The sequence below is a fragment of the Dermacentor variabilis genome, chromosome 1 (genome assembly GCF_050947875.1).
Source record: "Dermacentor variabilis isolate Ectoservices chromosome 1, ASM5094787v1, whole genome shotgun sequence".
Taxonomy (NCBI): Eukaryota; Metazoa; Arthropoda; class Arachnida; order Ixodida; family Ixodidae; genus Dermacentor; species Dermacentor variabilis.
Window position 1 is genome coordinate 256,506,566 of NC_134568.1, and position 23,775 is coordinate 256,530,340.

At 44.1% G+C, this 23,775-nt stretch overlaps 1 protein-coding gene across 1 annotated transcript in view; it reads left to right on the forward strand.

Moving 5' to 3' along the window:
* LOC142562055 (uncharacterized) overlaps positions 1 to 16,149 on the forward strand; it is a 79,405-nt gene extending 63,256 nt beyond the window's left edge. The window contains exons 9-11 of the mRNA XM_075673493.1: positions 6,625 to 6,824; positions 12,238 to 12,840; positions 12,904 to 16,149. Of these exons, the coding sequence (XP_075529608.1) occupies positions 6,625 to 6,824; positions 12,238 to 12,840; positions 12,904 to 12,959 (859 nt within the window). The 3' untranslated portion in view covers positions 12,960 to 16,149. The remainder of the gene's footprint in view (positions 1 to 6,624; positions 6,825 to 12,237; positions 12,841 to 12,903) is intronic.
* The last annotated feature ends 7,626 nt before the right edge of the window (positions 16,150 to 23,775 follow it).

Genomic DNA, 23,775 nt, shown 5'->3' on the forward strand with positions numbered 1-23,775 from the left:
TGATTTGTATATGGAAGTGATACGACTGATCTTCCAGTCATCCGGTACAATTCCTGTATCTATTGATTGCTGGAAAAGGGCGGCTAACACGGGAGATATTATAGGCTTAATCATTTTAAGCATCTTTGTGCAGATGCCATCTGGACCTGGTGCTGAGTTATTCGAAAGTCGATCGATGGCCGATTCTATTCTCTCCGATGTAATTGTAAGGTCATTCATAGATGAGTTAATTGAAAGAAACGTAAGATCGGGTGGTACTGGGTTTTCGTTTGTGAATACACAGAGAGCAATGATGATAGCACACTGTATAAAACTAAGTGGAAACAAATGCAGTAAATGTAATTGATGTGAATCAGTGGCATTGTGGCCTCGTCAGCTGTCTTCGATGTATAACAGGCTACCGCAATAACTTATGCATCAGCAAATATAGTAGAACTTCGTTCATACGTTTAGTAAAAAAAAAAACATGAGAAAAAACGTACAAACAAGGAAAACGTAAGATCCAAAGTAACTAAAAAAATTTGACAGACTCAACTATTGTTAACACCTACGCAATTCGAAGTGTCGCGTGGATCGTTACGGCACGAGACGCCGACGCATGTCGAGCTGGTGGTGCTCAGGTGGCCTGAGACGAGTTTTCTTGTTTTCCTCTTGCATGATGTTTTAACAGGTGATGCTGGATGCCGCTGAAGCAAAACGTAATATGCACATCGCACTGCCTGCAGCAGGCAACAGCGGCGCATTTGGATTATCGCCTGCTAAAAGCGCACAGTACGCTACCAATGGCACTATGCGCCACACGCTGTAAAACAGATAGGTGAAGATGCTTATCCAAATAGATTTGGCGCTGATTGCTGTGAATGCGGCATGCGGCGGCGTGCGGCGGCCCGGGCAGAAATTTGCTGGTACCGGAATAAGAAACCGTGCGCACCGTCGTTTTCACATGAGATGGGCGGCTGTATACTGTTCTTCATCACACTCGCCTCGTACCTTTTCTTCTTCACACAGGATCTAGCGGCCGGAAAATGTATACAATCGCAGTCTGCAGCAGGGAACGTCGGCGCGTTTCGGTTATCACCTGTTAAAAGCGTGCACTACGCTTCCGACGGCACCATGCTCTGTGAAGCACATATGCGAAGATGCTTATTGCAATAGGATTGGCGGTGATAGCTGTTAATGCCACATGTGACGAAGCTGAAGAAGATTTGCTGGCACTCAAATGAGAAACTGAGTATGTGCCGGCGTTTATACGCGAGATGGGCGGGCAAATATTGCGGTGAAGCTGCGGCAGCGGCCAGCTCTATACTATTCTCGATCACAAAGCGGCTACCGTATCAACGCCGACTTCCACAAAAACAGACACTGCGAAAACGAAGACTGGGGCAACACTCTCACCTCCTGAAGAGTGGCCTACACTTCCACGAGCACAACCTGCCTCGGAGTCGGATCAAATTGCGCCGCCCTCAATGACCTCACGAACCGCGGATTGGACGACAACTGAGGATCGCCAAGTCATAGTGATGCTGAAGCCACTTATGGACGCCATGCACATTCTACTGAGCAGCATGAAAACCCCGTCGGCACAGAGCGCTTTGCAGGTGCTGGACACCTTGAGTCCGGTGCTTGCGGCTCTAGGGTAAAACCACGGCCCGAGAGATGCCGTCATTTCAAAAGGAAGTCAAGAATGCATCTGTCTTTCAGTGGAACGCCAGAGGGCTTAAGTCACGCATGTCCGACTTTAGACAGTTTGTCTTCATGCACCAGTTCCCCATTATCGTGATTTGCGAGCCCAACCTGTCAGCTCCCATCAGACTGTCCGGGTATGAGTGCTTTATGTCCTCTACCCTCGAAGAGTGCAGCAAGGTTGTTGTGTTTATACGCCGTGACTTGACTTATGTACATCACCGAGTGCCTCCTGACGAAGAAAATCAATATGTTTGCTTAACAGTGAAGAAGAAAAAGCTCACGCTTACAATTCTTGGAGCCTATTTATCTCCAGAAAGCCGTCTAGATTGTGAGCGCCTACAGGGAATTTTGACGTCGACTCCACAGCCGTGGGTGCTCACTGGTGACTTTAATGCCCACCATTACCTATGGGGAAGCTCCAAAGTTTACTCTAGAGGCAGAACATTGGTGTCCTTTGCCTCTGAACACGAATTTTGCTTGTCAAATGATGGTAGCCCTACGTATCTGCGTGGATCAGCGTATAGGAGCTGCTTGGACCTAACCTTAGTTTCACGGTCGCTTTCGAGAAAAGTGCACTGGTTTTCCGATTTAGAAACACGGGGTAGCGACTACATCCCAACCTATTTGAAGATCAAAGGTTTGACTAGCTCCAAGTTCTCCAGAACCGTCCGGTGCACCGATTGGCCTAAATACAAAATAATAACGGAAGACTGTTGTTGTGACGGCATTTCTTATAACCTACAGGGCGCGATAAAGGATGCCATACAAACAACCACGCATTTGCTTTCGAGGAGTTCTTCCCGCACTGATTTCGACATCGAACTAGGAAAACTTTGAGCAATTCGCCGTCGTGCGGAGCGAAGATATAGACGCACGAAATCCATTCATGATTTGAGATTGGCTAGACGTACACAAAAAATACAGCGTCACATGAACAAGCTGGCTTCGCGACAGTGGACATCCTTTTGCGAGTCCCTGGATCCGCGAAAACCTTTGTCGCTTATATGGAGGACTGTTCATGGCCTTCGCACAACCTTTGGTCAACGCCACCCGTTTAAATCTCTGGCACTTTATCTACAGTGTAGAGATATTGATGTCGCTGAATCTTTCTGCAGAAAGATTGCTGGCGAGGCAAATTCCGATGGAACGGGTACGGGAACGCTCGACCACCCACTGTTCTCACGTGATCCCCACATGGAATGCCCTTTTTCTATGGAAGAACTAGAAGCTGCGCTGGCTTTGTGCAGGCGTTCTTCAGCGCCAGGACCTGACGGTATTGCATACCGTGCCCTGTGTAACCTAGGTGACCAAGCTCGGAAGGCACTCTTGCTCTTGTACAACGACTCCTGGCAGACGGGTACGGTTCCGCAAGAGTGGAAGTCGACTCACCTTATTCCACTTCTCAAAGCTGGCAAGTTGTCTTTGGACATTTCCTCATACCGTCCGATCGCACTTGCCAGCTGTGTCGGAAAAACAATGGGAAGAATGATTTTAACACATCTGGAATGGTACTTAGAGTACTATGAAATCTATCGACATGCTATGGCCGGATTCAGACGGGGCCGTTCGTCAACAGACAGCGTTGTTGACTTGATAACATTTGTGCAACACCAAAAGGCCTGTAAGCGACTATCTGCTGCTCTGTTTCTAGACGTTAAAGGAGCTTATGATAATGCCACCCATGAAGCCATCCTTAGCACGTTAGAAGCCGTCGGACTTGGTGGTAAGATATATATGTGGGTATGCAGCTACTTACAGAAGAGACCATTCTACGTGCACACAGGAAATGGCCCGACATCCGAGCATTACGGTAGCCGAGGAGTCCCTCAAGGCGGAGTGCTTAGCCCGACTCTTTTCAATCTCACCCTCTGTGGATTAGTTGACAACCTGCCAAGCACCGTACGACTTTCCATCTATGCGGACGACATCTGCATTTGGACATGAGGTGTGACACGACTTGAGCTTCGCGCTCGGCTTCAGAAGGCAGCCACAATGACATCTTGCTACCTTCGTGAACAAGGACTTGAAATTTCATGCGGGAAGTGCGCAATGGTGGCATTCACGAGGAAGCGAATGTCTGCTTACGGCGTATCGATTAACGGGCAACTTATACCATACAGCAGAAGTCACAGGTTCTTGGGAGTCGTAATTGACAGAGACCTATCTTGGACTCCGCACGTCAGTTACGTGAAAAAGCGGCTGACTGCTATCTGTCACCTGTTCAGGTTCCTTGCAGGAAAAGGTTGGGGAGTATCTATACACGCTATGTTACAGTTTTACATGGTGTTGTTCGTTGGATTCCTGCGATACAGCCTGCCTGCAATATCTAACACCTGCAAGACTAACCTGCGTACGATTCAGAGTATTCAAGCCCAAACCCTTAAGATATGTCTTGGCTTACCATGCAGTGCATCAATGGCTGAAACCATTGCCCTTGCACAGGATTACCCAATCACGATGCACATTACCATTGAGACATTGCGTATGCATCTCAGGCATTATGCTAGGACCCCTTTCCACCACTTGGCGAGCCTCACTGCTGCAAGGCCCTGCTCGACATTTAGCGGTATTGTCAGTGGACATTGTGCGTCGTTTACTTCAGGGTACGCACCTGCAGCCAGGCCAGTGTTTCCTCCGTGGTGTTTGAGCCGTCCACAAGTACATATAATGATTCCAGGACTACAGAAGAAGACAGATCTACCGGCCCCTGCTCTAAAACAGCTGAGCTTACTTCTGCATGAAAAGTACAGCAACCACGTGCACATCTATACCGATGGATCGACTACGTCGTGTAGTTCTGGTGGTGCCGTGGTTATACAAACGCGAGGAATGACACTGCGGTTCAAGACATCGCATGTCACGACCTCAATGGCGGCAGAACTAACGGCCCTGCGTCGAGCACTGGAATTCATTGATTCTGAAAGACCTAGAAAATGGGCTGTGTTCTGTGATTCAAAGCCGGCATTACAGTGCACGCAGTCAGTTCTCCGACATGGATGTCATGACCAATTGACATACGAAGTCGTGAAACTTTACCATGATGTCCAACAAAAAGGCCACGAGGTCGTTTTTCAGTGGCTACCTGGCCACTGTGGAATCAGTGGCAATGATTCCACCGATAACACTGCTCGAACAGCACAACAAGAAGAGCACAGCGTTCCAATTCCGCTTTCGAGGACTGACGCTGCAAGGCAGCTTCGACACCTGGCGCGCAGTCTCACAGTGACCGAGTGGAACTCGCCAAACTTACGACTTACGCGGCTGCATCGACTAAACCCCTCCCTGCAACTCCGACCTCCACTCGGACTTCCTCGACGTGAAGCTACGCTTCTCTGTCGCCTTTAGTTGGGAGTTGCCTTCACAAAGGCATACTCTACATTAATTGGAGTGACTGACAGTGCAGCATGCGAGGTCTGTGGCACAGAAGAAAACATTGACCACCTGCTGTGCCATTGTCCAAGATATTTCTAGAGAGACAAGAACTTGCCAAAGCTCTCCAAAAACTGGACAGGTGCTGCTGGAACACCGCCTCCATCGCCCGTCGGCCCATAAAGCGGTGAAGGCACTTTTGTGTTTCTTAAGGACGACGGGTTTATGCGACCATCTGTGACTATTATTGCAATTTCTGTAAAACCACACGCGTCAGCGAACTTGCTGCAATTTCCTTCTTTCCTTCCCTCCTCTCTCTCCTTGTTATCTTTGTTTTCCCCTTTCCCATTCCGCCGGTGTAGGGTAGCCAACCGGACGTTATTCTGGTTAACCTCCCTGCCTTCTACTTTTCTCTTTCCTCCTCCTCCACACCTCGCATATTTTCTTGTTCGCGTGGGATCTAGCTGCCAGAAAACGTATCATGTGATTGCAGTTTGGCGACAGTACTGAACGTTGGTGCCGGAAAATTGTGTTTTCCAGAAACGTATGAACCGATAGAAAATGAGCGTAACTCTGTCGGGTCATTTTTTTTGTTCTCGATTGCCAATGTTGGCGCCGGGAAAACGTACGTAACAGGAACATAACATCGAGGGTCTACTGTACTGTCTTTTCTTTTTATTGCCAAAGCAATACTGCTCGCACTTTCGCCCCATCGGTGGTCATGGCACCTCCTTACACAGCTGTGCGTCACGTGACCGTGTGATGTCACGCCAGACCGAGAGACGGGGCCCCAGCTCGCGGCATCGATGGTGGAGGCGAAGCCTTGCGCGCTGCTGCTGCGGCGCTACCGAGAGAGGGCGCTCGCTGATGTGACGTCACGCTAGGAGGATAAATGGGGCTACAGCTCGGCTCCTCGCAGTGGTCGGCGCGCTGCCTTGCGCTATGTCGGATGATGTATAGCCATAAGTTTAACAAAGGGCAACCATGTCCACACCATCAGCCGAACCAAGGCGCAGCCAAGGGTATTGCTTTCGCAATCTTCCAGGCTTAACCAAGCTAAGCCTTCAGCCAATTTTTTAACATCCTCATGCATGTCAGTGCCATATTTAAGAAGGCCAGTGGTGCAGACAGGTGTATGATTCATCGAATAAATTGTGCATATGTCCATCATTGTGTGGCATGATCTTTTCCCATGCACTGTAATCTCACTGCATATTCCCAGTGCTTATATGTCCCTTGTAGTTCGGCTATGCCTCCACCAGTGTGGTAGATGTTTCCGAATAATATGTAAGAACAATTTCTACTGCAGTTTTGAATGACCTAAGCCAAAAGGTAATTTTTTTATTTGCAACTTTTCATGTTGGGGAGTACCATGCATTGTTACCTTAACTATTGGGTGAAGGGTGGCAGAGCACTGTCTCTGGAAGAGCAAGACATTCGGAGAATTCAAACACCAAGGGTGCTTATTTGGAACCTTAATGTGATCAATTCCAGTAGCCACCTGCCACTCGTGCGACAGTAGTTCTACCTGATTTGCAGGCCTGATAAAAGTGCACTGGACACATGCAGGAGCCACACCAATGGATTGCTGTGCAGCCGTGCTGTCAACGCCGGGACAGCAGCTGCCTTCAGCCATGCTAGCGGGGAGAGTTCTACCACATCCTGCTCTTCAGAGTGTTCCAGCCCTTCTCCTCCACCTGCACTCAAAGCCGTCCGCACTCACAGCCCGGCCAGTTCAGGCTCAGATGACAGCACTCAGCCATCAACTGGTAATGAAAGGCATATGTTGCTTGGCTGTAATGCTGTTTGAACAGCTGTCTGACATTTGAGTGACCCACCGCGGTTGCTCAGTGGCTATGGTGTTAGGCTGCTGAGCACAAGGTCGCGGGATCGAATCCCGGCCACGGCGGCCGCATTTCGAGGGGGGCGAAATGCGAAAACACCTGTGTACTTAGATTTAGGCGCACATTAAAGAACCCCAGGTGGTCGAAATTTCCAGAGTCCTCCACTACGGCGTGCCTCATAATCAGAAAGTGGTTTTGACAGTGCCTCATATTCAGAAAGTGCCTCATAATCAGAAAGTGCAAATATAACCAATGCAACAATTTTCAAAGCCTGCACGCACACAAAACTTGGTAGAGTAAGCTGACTTGTGCATCTGACAATCAAAACATGCATCAGGATGTTTTCATCCTTCTATGTTGCAGAATGTTGAATGATTTAAGGGACACTAAATCTTTTTAGACTGATAATTTATTCTTTGAAAATGATATTCTTGTTAATTTTGCAGTGAAAAGTTGTTTATTGGAAGAGAAAAATGAAATTCAAGAGTTTCATTTTTCGCATTTCTTGCCGAAACCGCAGTGTCGATTCGTCAGTGTGACATTCTGGATTTCGAAGTATTTTTTCGTGTTTGGGCTGTTAGAGCTTGGTGAAAGTTCTTGAAACTTGCTAAATGCAGTCTTTGGCTCTTTAGAATGCAATGTAGTTTGTCTTTGCCGATAAAAAATTAACTAGGCCTCGGCAAACCCAGTCAAAATTATGACGTCACGGTTAGTTGGTGCGGAAACTTCAAGGCAGTGTCGCCACCCATATTTCATTATTCCATCTATTCTGGCTTACCAAGCCACGCTAAGAGTGCTTTTATTGTAGAAGGGTAATTTAATAATACGGGTCAAATTATTTTTTCTCTTTGGTTTCCCTTTAAAGAGGCCATATACAGTCGAACCCACTTTTAACGATACCGGTTTTAACAATATATTAGTTATAACAATGAGAAGCTGCTGCACCATCAACTTTTGTGTATTTTGCATGGTGAAATGACCCACTTACTACAATGCCCCGATGCCGCATTATCGGTTATAACAATGAAGTCTGGCTGCTCGGTGTCTGAGCCGAAAGGTAGTGAAATGTGAAATCCTTGAAAAGAAAAAAAGAAAAGGAAAATGACACCAAGACAACATAGGGTAAATTACTTGTACTTAATCATTGAAATAAAAAGAAATGATAAACTATTAGAAATGAAAGTGCATGAGAAAACAACTTGCTGCAGGTGGGGAACGATCCCACGTCTTCGCAAGTCCAAGTAATTTCCCCTATGTTGTCCTTGCTATCATCGTTTGTTGGCTTCTTATATGAATACTAAAAATCGAGCACCTCAGTTAACCCCCTTTCTTCATGGCCCAAGTATGCAATGCAGTATGACCATGTGAGCTTTTATTACAGTGTTAGCCAATGTGTTCTGTGAAGGAAGAGAATGAAAACAGATTTTTGTCTTGTTCGTCCAGTTTTCTACTATGCACTCACCTGTTTTACGGAACTTGTGTCCTTCAAATTGCCGTCAGATTCATTTTATGTAATCCTCTTTGGATATTATTGCTTTACTGGGCAAAAAAACAATGCCGAAGCACAAAGGTTATATTTATCATGCTGGTTTGCCAGCTGCAGTGATTGCTACGTTGAGCCACTCCATCGGCCTCATACAGGAGGCTAATGTGGACATAGCGTGTATCTGTGAATCCGGGTGCGGATTCACAGATACATACATGCGGACCGTCAATTGTTGCAGCAGCATTTCAGGTCTATTAGACTTGTAATGAGTGAGAATGATTCCGGTGGCTGACGCAAACATTTTATAACAATTGGCACTTCGGTAGATGTTTCAGGGTTGCATTAGGTTGGCTGTACATGAGCGCTCTTATATTTTCGTTCTTACGCCAATTATAAGCAATTAGATTGTGAAAATATTTTCCATTTCATGCAGGCAATTCAAAGATGCCACTTCTCTTCGTCGAATAAAAATCACTTCAGACAAAATGGTTCAACATGTACAGACACCTCGGCTGGTGATGCACATAGCATGCTTGCACAGCCAGGAGAAATTTCTGCATACTCTAGTTACTGCTGCGCTGAAAGGCTACATAGTGGTTCTTTGATGACCTTGTATAAACTGATATTGCATAAATTTCACGGAGAGCGAACTTAAACATCTCCAAACCGTTCCACAGCACATGACGGGAACACATTTAAGTAGTGTCGCACAGGCTTGCACAAGCCAGAGAGGGGAAAAGGCTCACTGATTGCCCTTTCCTCCTCACCCAATGAAAAGGTCTGTCCAATGTGCAGTGTGCCTGCTGCTGTGGTAGATGCGCTGTTTTCTTTTTTCTGTTCCGTGTTTGTTTGCCCCCACGCGTCCTCCTCCTCCACATAGTCGTCATCACTCTCCTTTCTGCTACCAATATTCAGTGCATAATCTGTCTCGTTTGTCTGCAGTGATGGTCTGTGGCATTTTCAGGGGGCTGCATTATATAACTGGTATTTTGTCTATGTGGTTTAAGCGGTATACATATGCAATTACTTCTGTGGGAGGGTAAACTGGAGCCAGAAAACACCTAGTTATATCTGGTGCAGTATAAGTGGTCTAAGCTGGGTATATTCGTAGGCGCTTAAATGTTTCCTTACCACCAGAAATGTGTTTGTTCGGTGAGGTTCTGTCATATTATTTCAAGGTGTATTAGTCACAACATATGCTGTAGTACATAAAATTTTAGCTTACTAATCATTTCTATCTGAGTGGAAGTAAAGCAGACGTTCTGAAGTTTTGAGAATTCTTATGGAAATTTCAAAAAGCAAGTGTGATTGAAAAAATGACTACACTGTTTTACTGGAAGTACTGAGAGTAAAGGAAATCAGAAATGTACAAAATACGTCTTGCTCCTGGTCTACAACATCTTAATGTTTGAATGCACCAAAAAGTAATGCAGATTTGGTGGCGTGAATATTATCCATAGTGATGCCCATTATGTCGAAAAGCAGTGGCATCAGAATTGGGAATGCATGTATTTGCCTATTGTGCTAGGAATGCTCATTCCAACTCAGTACAGTGAGTGCCTAGTTCATTTTTCTGCATTCTTTAGGCTCTTCAAGGAGTGGTTGTCAAATCTCGGAACATCCACTTCATTATATTTTATTATTGTCCTCGATCAGCTTCTCTCTGTAAGCATGCAGACCTGGTCATGCGCCTTGAACTGACACTGGAGCTTTGGCATGATTTTTACAGCATTTCTAGTAATGAATAAGGACATTTGCACAACCTGTGTTCAAACATGAATCCTTTCCTTTCTCCTAGAAATGTGCTCATTTTTGGTGCCTCCATCGATCCCGGACACATCGAATTGCACGAACTGCAGACCTGCCTGATTATTTCTGGCGGTGCCACTACCTGCTTCTGAAGCCGATGTTAACAACAAACAAAATTTCAAATGCTGCATAGTGCGCCACAGGTGTTTTCAACACAATCTGCACACAGGATGCCACAAACATTGCAGATGTGAACAATATTGCCTCAACATTGACTTGAAACCAAATTACAACTTTTGTTATGAACGCTTGATGAAGTGGCAGTGGTTCGGCCTAGCGGCCTAGGCCTGACACATCTGTGCCCGGCTGTGATTAATTTGCTGATGGCTGCCAGAGTGGCTGGTGCAAGCTGTCACAGGAAGCTGGCCATTAATATGTTTGTACCTATAGACATCATTGGCGCATGCACGGTGGGTTCTGCGAAGTGACTGCAAGCGAAATGCAGTGGTTAACATAGGCACCACCAATGGACGATACCAGATCGGTCATGCGCTGTCGCGCTTTTTGGATGCAACAATCGATAAGAGAAATGCAACTAATGGGAAGCTGATACACATGACCCTGCGCGAACTGAACAGGGCTTGCACTTCAGAGTGTAAGAGCTGGGAAAATGTAACAGGTTCTACTGTGTCAGTGAGAACCTACTGTAGATCATTACAAAATACAGACATAGATGTTGAATGAAGGTGGCAAATATATTTCTTGCTATTATTGAAAATAAATTCTTTTAGAGAAGTAGCTTGATGTCCGTGAGCTTTGCCAAAACCAAACTCTAACGTTTCAATACTCTACCTTTTCCATTTTTGAATTGTTTGAAATTCCGAATTCGAACTTTTCTTATTTCTGAGCTGCTACAAAATACTCAAGGCTGTCTCACCTCCGAAGTACAAGAGTCTGGTGTTATCTCACTATTATTTGTAAATTTGTGTCTGGAGGGCCTTTGGCCATTTATGTACCAAGCATTCATGGAATTTATTGTTTATTGCAGCAACACTTTGACTTGTAATGCCACTGAAATTATGCCTTGTATCTTTGCTTGTTTAGTTCACAAAAAAAAAAGGGACAAAATCTGCATGTAACACATCAATGATGTGCAAGTTTGTTGTGAATTTGAGTACTGGTAGATCTGGAAGTACTGATAGCATGAACTTTAATTGAGAAGGCCACATAGTGACCTTCTCAATTGTTTTCCGTATTTATAGTATCAACTAAGTTATGGTTGGCAACTAATTTCACTACACACGACCCACTGGAACACATTATCTGGTTTGGCATAATCACAAAGTTGCTAACAAATTGCACAGCCATGAGGGTAACAGTTGCAAGCTTTGCTTATCTCTTATTTCTTCGAATGGTAGCATATTTTCTCTTGCTTGTTTGGCATTGCTAAATGTGACTTGACTGTGCTACACTTTTCTGCTTAGTGACGAAGTGATGGTAATGGGGAGCCACTGACTCTAAGCGCTTCAACCATGAATTTTAAAGTTTTCTTTTTCTGCTCTGAACAGCGTGACTCTGCTATTGCCGCTCCACATCAAAGGAGCAAAGTTTTATTAAATAACGAGCTTCTTTTTCAGTACAAGCTTTTGTCTTATTTTTCGCCTATTTAAGCTGTCCACACATTATTTGAGCTCAGATATAGTGACTGCATCCCGCATGATGATGCGTATCATAAGTAGGCTCGATCGCTTAGGATAGGTGAACCAGTGAATAAAAGTTAGTTTGGTGCTGAGTTAGCTGGGAACTTTTCAGTGTCAAGCCGTATCAGTACAAGGGCATTCAAAATCGCAGATTTCTTGCCAGCTAAACCTTTGGTATGGGCAAAAGTTTTAACGAGAGTAGACTTGATTACAGCTGTGATACTTTTGACATCAGACATGAACCATGCCTGACATGTTGAGTGATGTTGAAATCTTTATCATTGTTTCACTTTGGCAATGGTGCTGTGAAGTTAATCAGGTCTGAAAATTTGGTCAGCTACTTACCAGATTTGTTTTGTGTCAATTTCATGTCAGCTGCAAAACATTGGTTACCATTTCACAGGTAGCTCCTATGTTCCAAACTGTGCTAAGTGGCCTGCTGCCTGTGAAGCCACTGAGACTGCTGCCAGTGTGGTGCCACCCGAGGCTGCCCGCCTAGGAAGCCAGCCACCATCAGTGATGCCCATTCGGTACGCGCCTCCTGGCTCTGTCCTGGTGGAGCCTCAGCACCGGTTTTTGTTGCTCACCGATCGGCCAACCTATGGCCCATCTCGTGCACCGGTGCGTGCCTTGGCACCTGTTGTGAAGACTACCACAGATGGAGTCCCCCATAGCAATCCTGCAGTGACAACCACCGCAGCCTTTGGGCCCATGTACAGTGTAGGAATTATGCCAGCAGGCATGTTTCCGCAGCATTCATTCCCCCCGTTCCTGCATGCGGGCCACCAGAGCAATGGCTACCTGTCATTCTTGTCAGGTGCGGGCTATGTGGCCCCACCCACAACAGCAGCAGCCTATGTTCCCCTAGCCACGTTCGGCGGGCCCTCCGTGGTGGTGCCTCCTCCCCCCACCAGTGCCAAGGTGGCAAGCTGTTATAACTGCGGCCTGGTCGGTCATCGGGGCCACGAGTGCAAGGAGGCCACAGTGGAAGAGGCCACGAAGTCCGGTGGGTACACAGCTCTTAACCTCATGTGCAAGCTTATGCTTACAGTGGCACTTTCTTGTGCAGCCCAGTTTCGGCTCCACTTTGCACCTGCTGGAGCAGCCCCTGAGGCGCAGCCGTGAGGCCAGCTTTAAATATACCTGTGTACATATGCCCCAACTCCTCACTCGGTGCAGGAGGGACAGCCACCTGGCATGACGACTGCTGTGCAGTGACAACCAGCCAGTCCCCCAGTCATGGTCTAATGCATACTGTGGGCTTGTTCACTGTGCGTGGAGCACGCTCCTGCTTTGCTGCCTGTCCACAAGATCACATACTGTGTTTTCCGAAGTTGCTAACGCTAGTACTTGGAGGCATTTTCAAGCTGCATTTGTCTCCACTGAAGCCTCTGGCATGGCTGAAGCAATGCCCGTTTTATGTCCAGTGTTTTATGCTGTCAGCCATTTTTAGTTACTATTTATAAGCTTTCACCTCCCGAGTGCCCAGCTTTGTGGGCTTTGCAGTGTCAGTGTTTTTGTCAGCTGTGTACACTGTGTTTTTAACCTCAAGTTTTGGGTTAGACAGTCATACTTTTATTGTCACAAGTCTTGCCATTCCATTTCATACAGCAAATTGTGACCCATTTTAGTTGCACAATATCTTCCTCTGCATTGCCAGTGAATGATTGGGGTGACTGGGTGGTTTGTCATGTTGAACATGTGATGAGAATTACTTAAAGTTACCACTCAGCCAAAGACATATTGAATCGTCACATCAGACTGTGCCCACTGGAGAAATACCACATTGATGCTAGTGTTCATATCCTACACATGCATCTCGTCTCCCTCCTCAAGATTTTTCCTTGCTACCTGTTTTGGCTCATTCTGGACTTCTTTTGAGCTTGTTGGTGTTTGTCTAGTCAGGTGTTTCCTTTGACAACATCAAAAGCATTCCCAGTTTTTATTGCTACAATGTTGCAGCCCGATCAAATGTTTTTGCAAGCAAGAAGTGCTGCAAGACAAGAACTGAGACATGTCTGACCACCTTGGTTTTCTTTTAATTTTTGTGCTACTGCTTTTGGGCACTTTATTCCAAGAGGAGCTCCATTCAGCGAAATGTGCAACGTGAAATGTACAAGCAACAGGTTTACTTGCACTGCGATTGAGTGGGATGCTGCCTGTCTGGACAAATGCAAAGCCACATCTCTTCTTGTGGACCCTAGTCCTTTTATGTTTTGAATGTGCTCATGTGGCTGGTTTCTGCCATATTGCACTATTCCAGTGTTTGTGACACCAGTGATGCGTATCTGCTTGTGTAGCCCATGTCGACTACCCACCATGTGAACACCGTGGTGCTCTCTGGGCTTCGGCTGTCTTTTGTGAAATGTTTTAAGCACTAGATCTGTTGTAAATCCTCAGCTTAGGGTTGCCACAATAGATGGTGAATGCTGAAGGTACAGTCATGTTGCCTTTATAAATGGTGTTATTTTTGCACATTTTGAAGTTGATAGCGCTGTACTGTGCCGAATGTGTGCCAGCAAAGTCCAATATGAGGACACTTATTTGGCTATGCCTTGGTACTTTATTTTCAAGCATAAAGTTGAAAATTACCATACAGTGCAGGCCTTAAGTCTGATCTACATTTGTTGATGTGTTTTCAAAATGTACAGCTCTCACTGATGCAGTAGAACTAAACTTTGCAGTGATTAGATGTGCCACTTGAGCATACATATCATAATTGCCTCTCCAATTCAAGCTCTCCATTGTTCCAGTTGAGTAGCAATATTTTAAGTTGTTAAACAATGACACAGAGAAAAACTGTGCCATCTTTTGGCCTCACATGGAGAGAAGGTCAGAGCTGGTTAATGGTACTGCAGAGTACTTTGCACAAGAAATGTTCACAAAAAAATCCCCACCTTAAAAACAAGCTTGAGTGTTCTGCTGCTTGCTCCCTCAGTGAGTTGACTGTGTGGGTGTAATTTCCCAATTTGTTGAGCAGAGCTTTTTAATTTTTTTTTTTCATTTCGAAGCTCATTTCTTGAATTCAACGCATTTCATTAAACATTAAGGTGTTATGCTGTTCTGTGCTAGTGGACAATAAGGCACCATTGTAGACTGTTGACATCTCATTTGGTGTGCGTGGAAGGCTTTCACTTGCCTGAGAATGTGTAGATTGCTGTCAGGCGTCCAGCTACTCTCTGCCCTGTGATTAGAACTATGGAAATGCTTTATGGTCACTCACCACTTAGTGAACTCATGGCACAAGCTAGAGCTGTTCCAAATTTTCTTTTCTATGTCATTAGAATCTGTGGGCTTGCAAGGGGCCTTATTTGTTCAAGTGAGAATTTTTCTGAAAGTTTATCCTTTGTAGTTTTTGACTACTGCAGTATTGCGAGACTGAATAGCTGTTTGGGTTTTTCCTTTTTCTCTTCCAGGAGTAAATATTGTGTTCTTTAAGATATCAAAATTGCACTAGAAACAACTTAAGGAATTGAGTTAGAAATCCATCTAACAAGTCTTTTTTGCTTACAGTTGCAAGGAATTGGCGTTCAGTGTTTTTTTTTTTTTTTCTGAGTATAGTGTGCTCATTTGCTTCGAAAATATGTATAGTACAATGAGTGCAGGAGAATGTTTTTCAGAAAAGGTGCTTGCTTAATTGCTGTCATGGAACTTAAGGAGGCTGAACAAAAAAGACCCATTAGCTTGTAAAATGTAAACAAAATATGCTGTGAGCACATTTGTTTGTCCCATTTTGGTTCCTACTGTGTCCCTGCCTCACTTAAGCCTTCCTTCCGCTTATGCTGTGTGTAAATGGTAACATTATGAATGGTAACCTTGTGCTGGTGCACATAATAGACTACAGGACACCTAGTAGAAGTTACATTTGTAGAAGTAATTTTTGTTTTATAGAATGTATTGTGGGAACGCCTAATTGAATGTCTTAAGATATGAGCAAGAGAGGATTCGCTTCACTCAGCGATAGGTTTAAGACTGTTGGGACGCCAAGTGCACTCATTCTCATTCAGTAATGCAGCCGAAGAGGAGAGCAAGGCATTCAATACCATGTCATAAAAGCATAATGCTGGCATGCGATTGTAACCAAACAAGGTAAAACTACAAAGCCAGTATATGAAGCAAACTAAAGTGTATCCTTGAATGATCTAGTTTCCGGGATGGCACTGCACTTCGTAAGTGGGTTCAAATGCTCCACGTCATATAGGCTTATGATGTGTTGTTTTGTTTTACTAACTGCCTGCTTGTACATGCACAAAAAAAAAAAGGTGGAAGTGCAGTCATGGCCTATTTTCCATTGAAATAAAATATGTTGATGTCAGTTCTGACTGTTGTATTTCTTGTTAAAGGCACTTTCTAGATGACCGTGCTGACACATGCATAGTGTTCCTACGTTTTCTTTTGTTCATCAGAAAATTTCATAACATTCATAACATAGCATTGTGGACCTCTTCACAATATGCCATGCAAGATTTTGCTGGGAACAAGTATTGCGCACCATCAGTGCAGGGATTTAAGCATGTATTAGCACCTTGGTGTGGGTGCACTTTTCCCAGAGTAAAGTTAGAAAACTTTTTTTTTTTTTTTTTTTTTTTTAGTTTGGAAGGTCTCCTGAACTAAGTAAAAGGCACTCTTGGCAGCATGACAACTATCCAGAAAAATGTTTACACAGTAGTGCAAAAATATTGCAGTGATATGTAATGCATACTGAAAGGTGTACAGTACATAACACTGTGTAGTGCAGCAAAGGTATACAAAGTACAACTGAAAGTAGATTTACAAGCAAAGAAACATACACATTAAAAAGACATTGCACAGAGTAGTGTCTATACATTTGCATTCATGAAATAGGACCTTGAAAAGTTTCCAGTTCAAATCGCTGAGAATTAAGAGAATGCTATGTTGCAATGACTGCATCTTCAAATTTCTACAGAAAAGTCTTGAACCATCTGTTAATTTGTAGACATGTCACTAGTAATTTGTATAGAGAAATGGAGGTCAAGAACTCCTTAAATGCACTAGATGAAAAGTAGACAGACCGAAAGACTGCAAAAGTGATATTTATGTTCTTCATGGTCTTGACTAGTAAAACGTGTGGATACACATTCAATAATACTGTTGCATCACATCTTGCTGTGCAATACAAGAAATTTCATTGGATTCCTTTTAGTGTAGTTTACTAGTACCTCAAGAGTGTTTATTCTATTAGGAGGGGGCTACATAAAAGCGGGTAGATGGTTTATAACACAGAAAAGGATTAACTTAGGTAAGGTGAACTAATTTACTACTATTAAAGAACCAAACAAACATTTTTGAAGAGACTTAGTCAATGACTACAACTGCAGACAATGCAGGAAAAAACGAACTTATTGTGGAATAACTACATATATAGTAATTACAAACAAAGTACATTGAGGAAATTGACTTCGTTAACCCCTTTCGTGCCTTGGACGAGCTGGGTTCATGCGTTTCTGGTTAAAACTGCCAAAGACAAGCTTGGCTCATTAACGGTACTTGGCATTTTCTAGCAATGACCTGGTCCTGGTCCTATGATAGGACCTGGTCCTATGATTCCTGTAGGGATCAGTGTTTTGCAGGAAAGATCTGAGATTGAGAAAAACCAACAACAAAGTTCTTATTGGAAATGTTGGCCATGCTAATTACGGGTAATTTGTTGTCTTAGTGCCACAAATAAATATATGGCTCTCCTTGATGTAGGAAATATAAAATAAAGGTAGTACAAGCCTATGCTCCACCGTCCAGTCACGATGATGAAGAAACAGAACAGTTGTATGAAGATGTCGAATTTGCAAACTCTGTATACTGTAGTCATGGGCGACTTAGTGCAAAAGTGGGCAAAAAGCAGGCTGGTGAACAAGCAGTTGGCAACTAGGGCATCGATTCTAGGAACACTAGAGAGATGTTCGAATTGGCAGCACAATGAATACACTCGAGAACCGTAGCAACAGAAAGTGAACCTGGAAAAATCCCTAATGAAGAAACAAGAAATGGATTTCATACTTCCTGCTGATCCCAGCATAGTGCAGGATGTAGAAGACTTGGGTGAGGCGAAGTGCAGTGATCATAGGTTAGTAAGGTCTAGGATTTACCTCAATATGAAGAGAGAAAGAGTAAAATTGGTAAAAAAGAAACAGGCCAACCTAGACGCAGTAAGGGTAAAAGCAGACCAATTCAGACTGGTGCTTGCAAACAAATATTCAGCCTTAGAGCGATGAAGATATAGAGGTAATGAACGAAACCGTAACTAGACTGGCTCCAGAAGCAGCAATTGAACTAGGGGGTAAGGCACCAAGGCAATCAATAGGTAAGCTTACACAAGTAATCAAGTAACTAATAAAGAAATGACAAAGAATGAAAGTGTCCAACTCAAGAGATCAGATAGAATTCGGTGAACTGTCAAAACTGATTAACAAAGAGAAAGTAAGGGATATTCGAAATTATAACTTGAGAAAGACTGAGAAAGCAGTAAAAAATAGACGTAGCATGAGAACAGTGAGAAGAAAGCTTGGCATAGGACAAACCAAGATGTACACACTGAAAGGTAAGCAGGGGAATATCAAGAATTGAGATGATATAGTAAAAACAGCAGAATTATTGTACACTAACCTGTATATTATACAGAGCAGCCAGACTACCTCCATTCGAAGTAGTAATGAACAGGATACAGAGGCCCCTTCTATAACTAGTGATGAAGTTAGAAGGGCCTTGCAAGACGTGAAACGGGGAAAAGCGGCAGGAGAAGATGGAATAACAGTCAGTTTAATCAAAGATGGAGGAGATGTCACACTTGAAAAGCTTGCAGCCCTTATACGAAATGTCATGACTTCAAGGGTCCCAGAGAACTGGAAGAATGCCGCCATTATACTAATCTACAAAAAGGGAGACATTAAAAGAATTTAAAAATTATAGGACCATTAGTTTACTTCCAGTATTGTATAAAATATTCACCAAGATAATTTCCAATAGAATAAGGGCAACACTTTAGTCAACCAAGAGAACAGGCTGGCTTCAGGAAGGGATACTCTACAGTAGATCAAATCCATGTCATCAATCAGGTAATTGAGAAATCTGCAGAGTACAATCAACCTCTCTATGTGGCTTTCATAGATTATGAAAAGGCATTTGATTCAGTAGAAATACCGGCAGTCGTAGAGGCATTTCATAATCAAGGCGTATAGGAGGCATACATGAATATCTTCGAATATATCTACAAAGATTCCACAGCTACCTTGATTCTCAACAAGAAAAGAAGGAAGATACCTACAAAGAAAGGGATCAGACAAGGGGACACAATCTCTCTAATGCTATTCACTGCGTGCTTGGAAGAAGTAGTCAAGCTATTAAACTGGGAAGGCTTAGGAGTGAGGATCAATGGCGAATATCTTGACAACCTTTGGGTTGCAGATGACATTTTCCTGTTCATCAACACTGGGGACAATGGCAACAAATGATTGAGGACCTTAACAGAGAAAGTGTAAGAGTGGGGCTGAAGATTACTAAGTAGAAGACAAAGATAATACTCAATATTTTGGCAAGGGAACACATGTTCAGGATCACCAGTCAGCCTTTATAGTCTGTGAAGGCATACGTTTACCTAGGTCAATTACTCGCAGGGGCCCCTGATCATGAGAACGAAATTTACAGAAGAATAAAAATGGGTTGCTGTGCATACGGCAGGCATCACCAGGTCCTGACTGGAAGCTTACCACTATCATTGAAAAGAAAGGTGTACAATCACTGCTTTCTACCGGTGCTAATATATGGGGCAGAAACTTGGAGGTTGACAAGGAAGCTCGAGAGCAAGTTAAGGACCACGCAAAAAGCGATGGAACGAAGAATATTAGATGTAACATTATAAGAGACGGGAAGAGAGCGGTGTGGATCAGAGAGCAAATGGGAAGAGCCAATATTCTAATTAACATTAAGAGAAAAAAATAGAGCTGGGCAGGCCATGTAATGCGTAGGATAATAACCGGTGCATCATTAGAGTTACAGAATGAGTGCAAAGAGAAAGGAAGTCCAGTCGAGGACAGCACAAAACTAGGTGAGGTGATGAAATAGGAAATTTGAAGACGCAAGTTGGAATCGGTTGGTGCGAAACAACGGTAATTGGATATCACAGGAAGAGGCCTTCGTCCTACAGTGGACATAAAACAGACTGATGATGATGATGACGATATTGCACAAATATCCATGCATCTCATCATGCCGAGGTTATGCGTCTGCACTTTTTGGAGCTTGCTGCCCAATGCATTTCACCTGCCTGAGGTAGCACAAAGATGCTCTTCAAATAATGTGGCGATATTTTACACCATTATGTGATTGCAAATTCGAAGTCTGTAGAACCATGTGCTGCTTAATTACAGCATCTTGGAGTTGTTGGCAGTTCATGAGAAAAAAAAAACTGATTATTTTTCAAACGCTCCTGTGGGAATTTTTTCTGTTTTCCTGTCATTTGTCTTTTAATTGCACATTATATAAGGTCATTTGATTCACTGTGTACTTCATGAACAAGTTCCCGACAGTTGAGTGCCAGTTCTTGTGTGGAACAGGCACAGGGCACTTGCACAAACGCTGCACTGCCTTTCTGGCGAGTGCAGGGAATGCTGTGAACTAGTCATGCATGAAGCCCGCATTGAGTGAAACAAATGGCAAAAAGATGCCGCCATGTTGAACTGGTGAAACGAATGAAGTGCAGCACCTTGTGAACTAGTTCAGAAAGTGCAGGCAAATTGAATGGACCTATATAATTTTTCACTTCATTAAAAGAATTCAGATCAGAAAGCTTTGAGCGGCTTGACGTGCAATATGGTCAAATAAGTAGTAGTGTAGTCGGAGGTAACTATTATTTTGTGTAGTAAGCAAAAATTCACAGTTTTGCCCGATAGGCGAAGCACTGATTGCGATTGCAAATTGATGGACAGTATGATTCGGGGGTCATGGCAACGGAGTCTGGCATCACCACCCCCCCCCCCCAACTAAGGGTCGCTCTCTAGCCTATGCTGCCGGTGCGTCTCGTAACGGGTACCTGGCCTGCGCTACCGGGGCATCACACGGAGGCTAAGCAGGCCCACATCGTCGTCCGAGCTTTCTTGACGAGGGTTGCTTCTTTTGCTAAAATGACGAGGTGAAGAGGATGAGGAATGGAACAGGGGGTTTATTTACACAGGAAAGGCAAACTTCAAGTATGTACCAACTGGCCCGGATGTCAACCCTTCTGCAAGGCAAACTTATTTACAATAGAACAAGGGGTACCCCTACTCGTACTCGTCGGAGCATGGAATGCAGTACACCGTTCTCGTAGCATGAGCTACAGGTCAGAGAGCCGTTGTCAGATGGGAAGAGGACTTGGCACCGGAAGGTGCCGTGTCCATGAGCTTACATGTATTCATCAACCCAGCATCATTCGATACATTGACCCTGGCTCTCCCCCTCTACCCGGTTTGACTGGGTGGGGGGGCTTTGGTTCGGGCCAACGGTCCTTCCCGGACAAGGGGACTGTTGTGATGCAACGCCACTGAGTTACTGCATTCAACACACAAACAGCCATATCAGTGTTACAGGACACAAGCCTGACTGACCCTCGGACTGCCTTGACGCAAAAGAGGCCAAGGCATACAACCATGGAGAGCACCAAAGCCATCCGCGGGGCAGCGCGACCACACGAAGGTGCACCACTACCGGTTCCGGCTCTGGGTTCCAGTGAGCCAAACAAAACCCCGTAGATCGACTTGCACACACGGCCGAGTCGAGCGACGTTAGGAGCATGCATCATAACTTAATAGATAGCTTTCCACTTGACTCATCAAAAATCACGGCAGGACGAGCACACACTTTGAGAAACTCCTTCTAGCCCAAGCGGTGCCGCTCCCGGGTGAGATGGAACCAGACCTCCTTCCGTGCTTTCGCAAGCACTTCGTGAAGGCCCGGTGCCCGACCCACGAAAACTGCATCGCGGCGTGCCAACCAAACGTGGTATGAGCACTCGGCGAGAAGAAGCACGAACTGGTTGACCGCCTGATTAGGCAAAGGGTGCAAAAATCGAACTGTCTGATGAGGAATGCCTGGGAGGTTGAAAATTATGGCGACCCCAATAGCGATTCCTTTGGCGGCAGCATGTATCAGCGGAGCTTTTAGGAAACAATGAATGCGTTAAACACACGCCAATTTCCCGCCGAAAAGCAAGATTTTCAGTCAATGACGGTAGCTCACAATGTCTGATTACGGTACTTACACAATTCTAACGTGTGCATTTCTTTTCTTTTTTCTTTTTCAAGGTTATTGGGTCGACAATTGCCTGCGCAGTGTAATCGGACACGAAACCATAACCGCGTTCGCGGCGTTCATATAATTTACCGCATAACTCTGCCGTATTGAGGCGAAGCCGACTTTGGAAAAACCGGCCGCTCTTGCGCAACACATATGTCTGACTTTTGTTTACTTTTCTTGCTAAAAAATAGGGTGCGCGTTAGATTTCTACTTTGTTTAGGGGCTTTAATATAATTTATACGCAAATTTTCTACTTTGGACACATAGAAAGCGGGCGGGTATTTGATTCGGGTGCGCGTTAGAATCAGCTATAGGCATAATATCCACTGCCAATTAAATTACTCAGTAGTGTGTTGTGGCGTTTTTTCTACATCTTATTTAATTCGACCCGCCAGATAATTCGATCGACGTTGTCGGTTCCGTCACGGTTGAATTAACAGAAGTCAACTTATAAGCACAATTTCCAATGTGGCCTGGTGAGGGGGCCGGCTTTTTAACAGTAGGGTGCGCAAGAGAATCTTCGATCCTGAGTCAATGTTTCGAAAAACGGCACTTGTCTTCTTCAGGACAACACCTGTTTTTCTCGGAAGGTTTTCAAAATTCCTCAAAAATAGCTAGAGAACATGCGATAAATAAGTGATTTTCTTGGGACTGCTTTTACCACAGAGATATACAATTAAAGATGACTCGAAATAGCAATAAAAAACCAGTTATGAAAATTTTACACAAATTAATTTTTAGCTAAAAAAGCCACATGATGATCCTAACACAAGATTTGAAGCCCGCCATTCAAGGAGTTCCTAATTAACCGGTTCCAGACAAGCGCAAAACGCTGACAATTTTAACTTCTGCAATGTAATGAAATTTGGTCAATGTTGCCCAGAAAACTGGCACTCTGGAGGGATATGACTGCACCTCACTATCAGGCAAGCATGAAGTAAGCGTCCTTCAATTCATACCACCTTGAAAGTGAGGCATAAAGTCATGTTTCATCATTGGTTCAATAATGTCACCATTTCTTGAGAAGCAGTGCAGCCAAAACAATAATAATAATAATACGTGCCAAAACCACTTTCTGATTATGAGGCACGCCGTAGTGGAGGACTCCGGAAATTTTGACCACCTGGGGTTCTTTAACGTGCACCTAAATCTAAGCACACGGGTGTTTTCGCATTTCGCCCCCATCGAAATGCGGCCGCAGCCAAAACAAACACTAAACAACAAACACCATTCAACTAAAGGAGCCTTTATGCACCACCTAGTATATTTCAGCAAGCTTACAGTGGCAGATAATAAACAACGTGCATCTTCAAAATAACAGAAATAACAGTGTCTCAACAAGCAAGACTTCTCTACATTTGATCACCATCTGCAGAGCAAGTTCCAAAAGGACATTCACCTCGAGAATAAATTTTTCTAACTAATGAAAACCCAATGATAAGTGAGGCCATGATAGACCCTTGTTGACTTTTTCTAAAGCTCTCACTTGATTGTATATGTAGCATTTTTTTGTGGCATAGAGAGAGCAAATATACGGCTTCTTGAGCAGTTTTTTTCTTCTGCTACTTGAATGGATTCTCACCTAATAACCGACATTGTTGCTTAATTACTCCAGAATGCAATTAGGCAGCTAAAATGTACATATGAGGATAATATT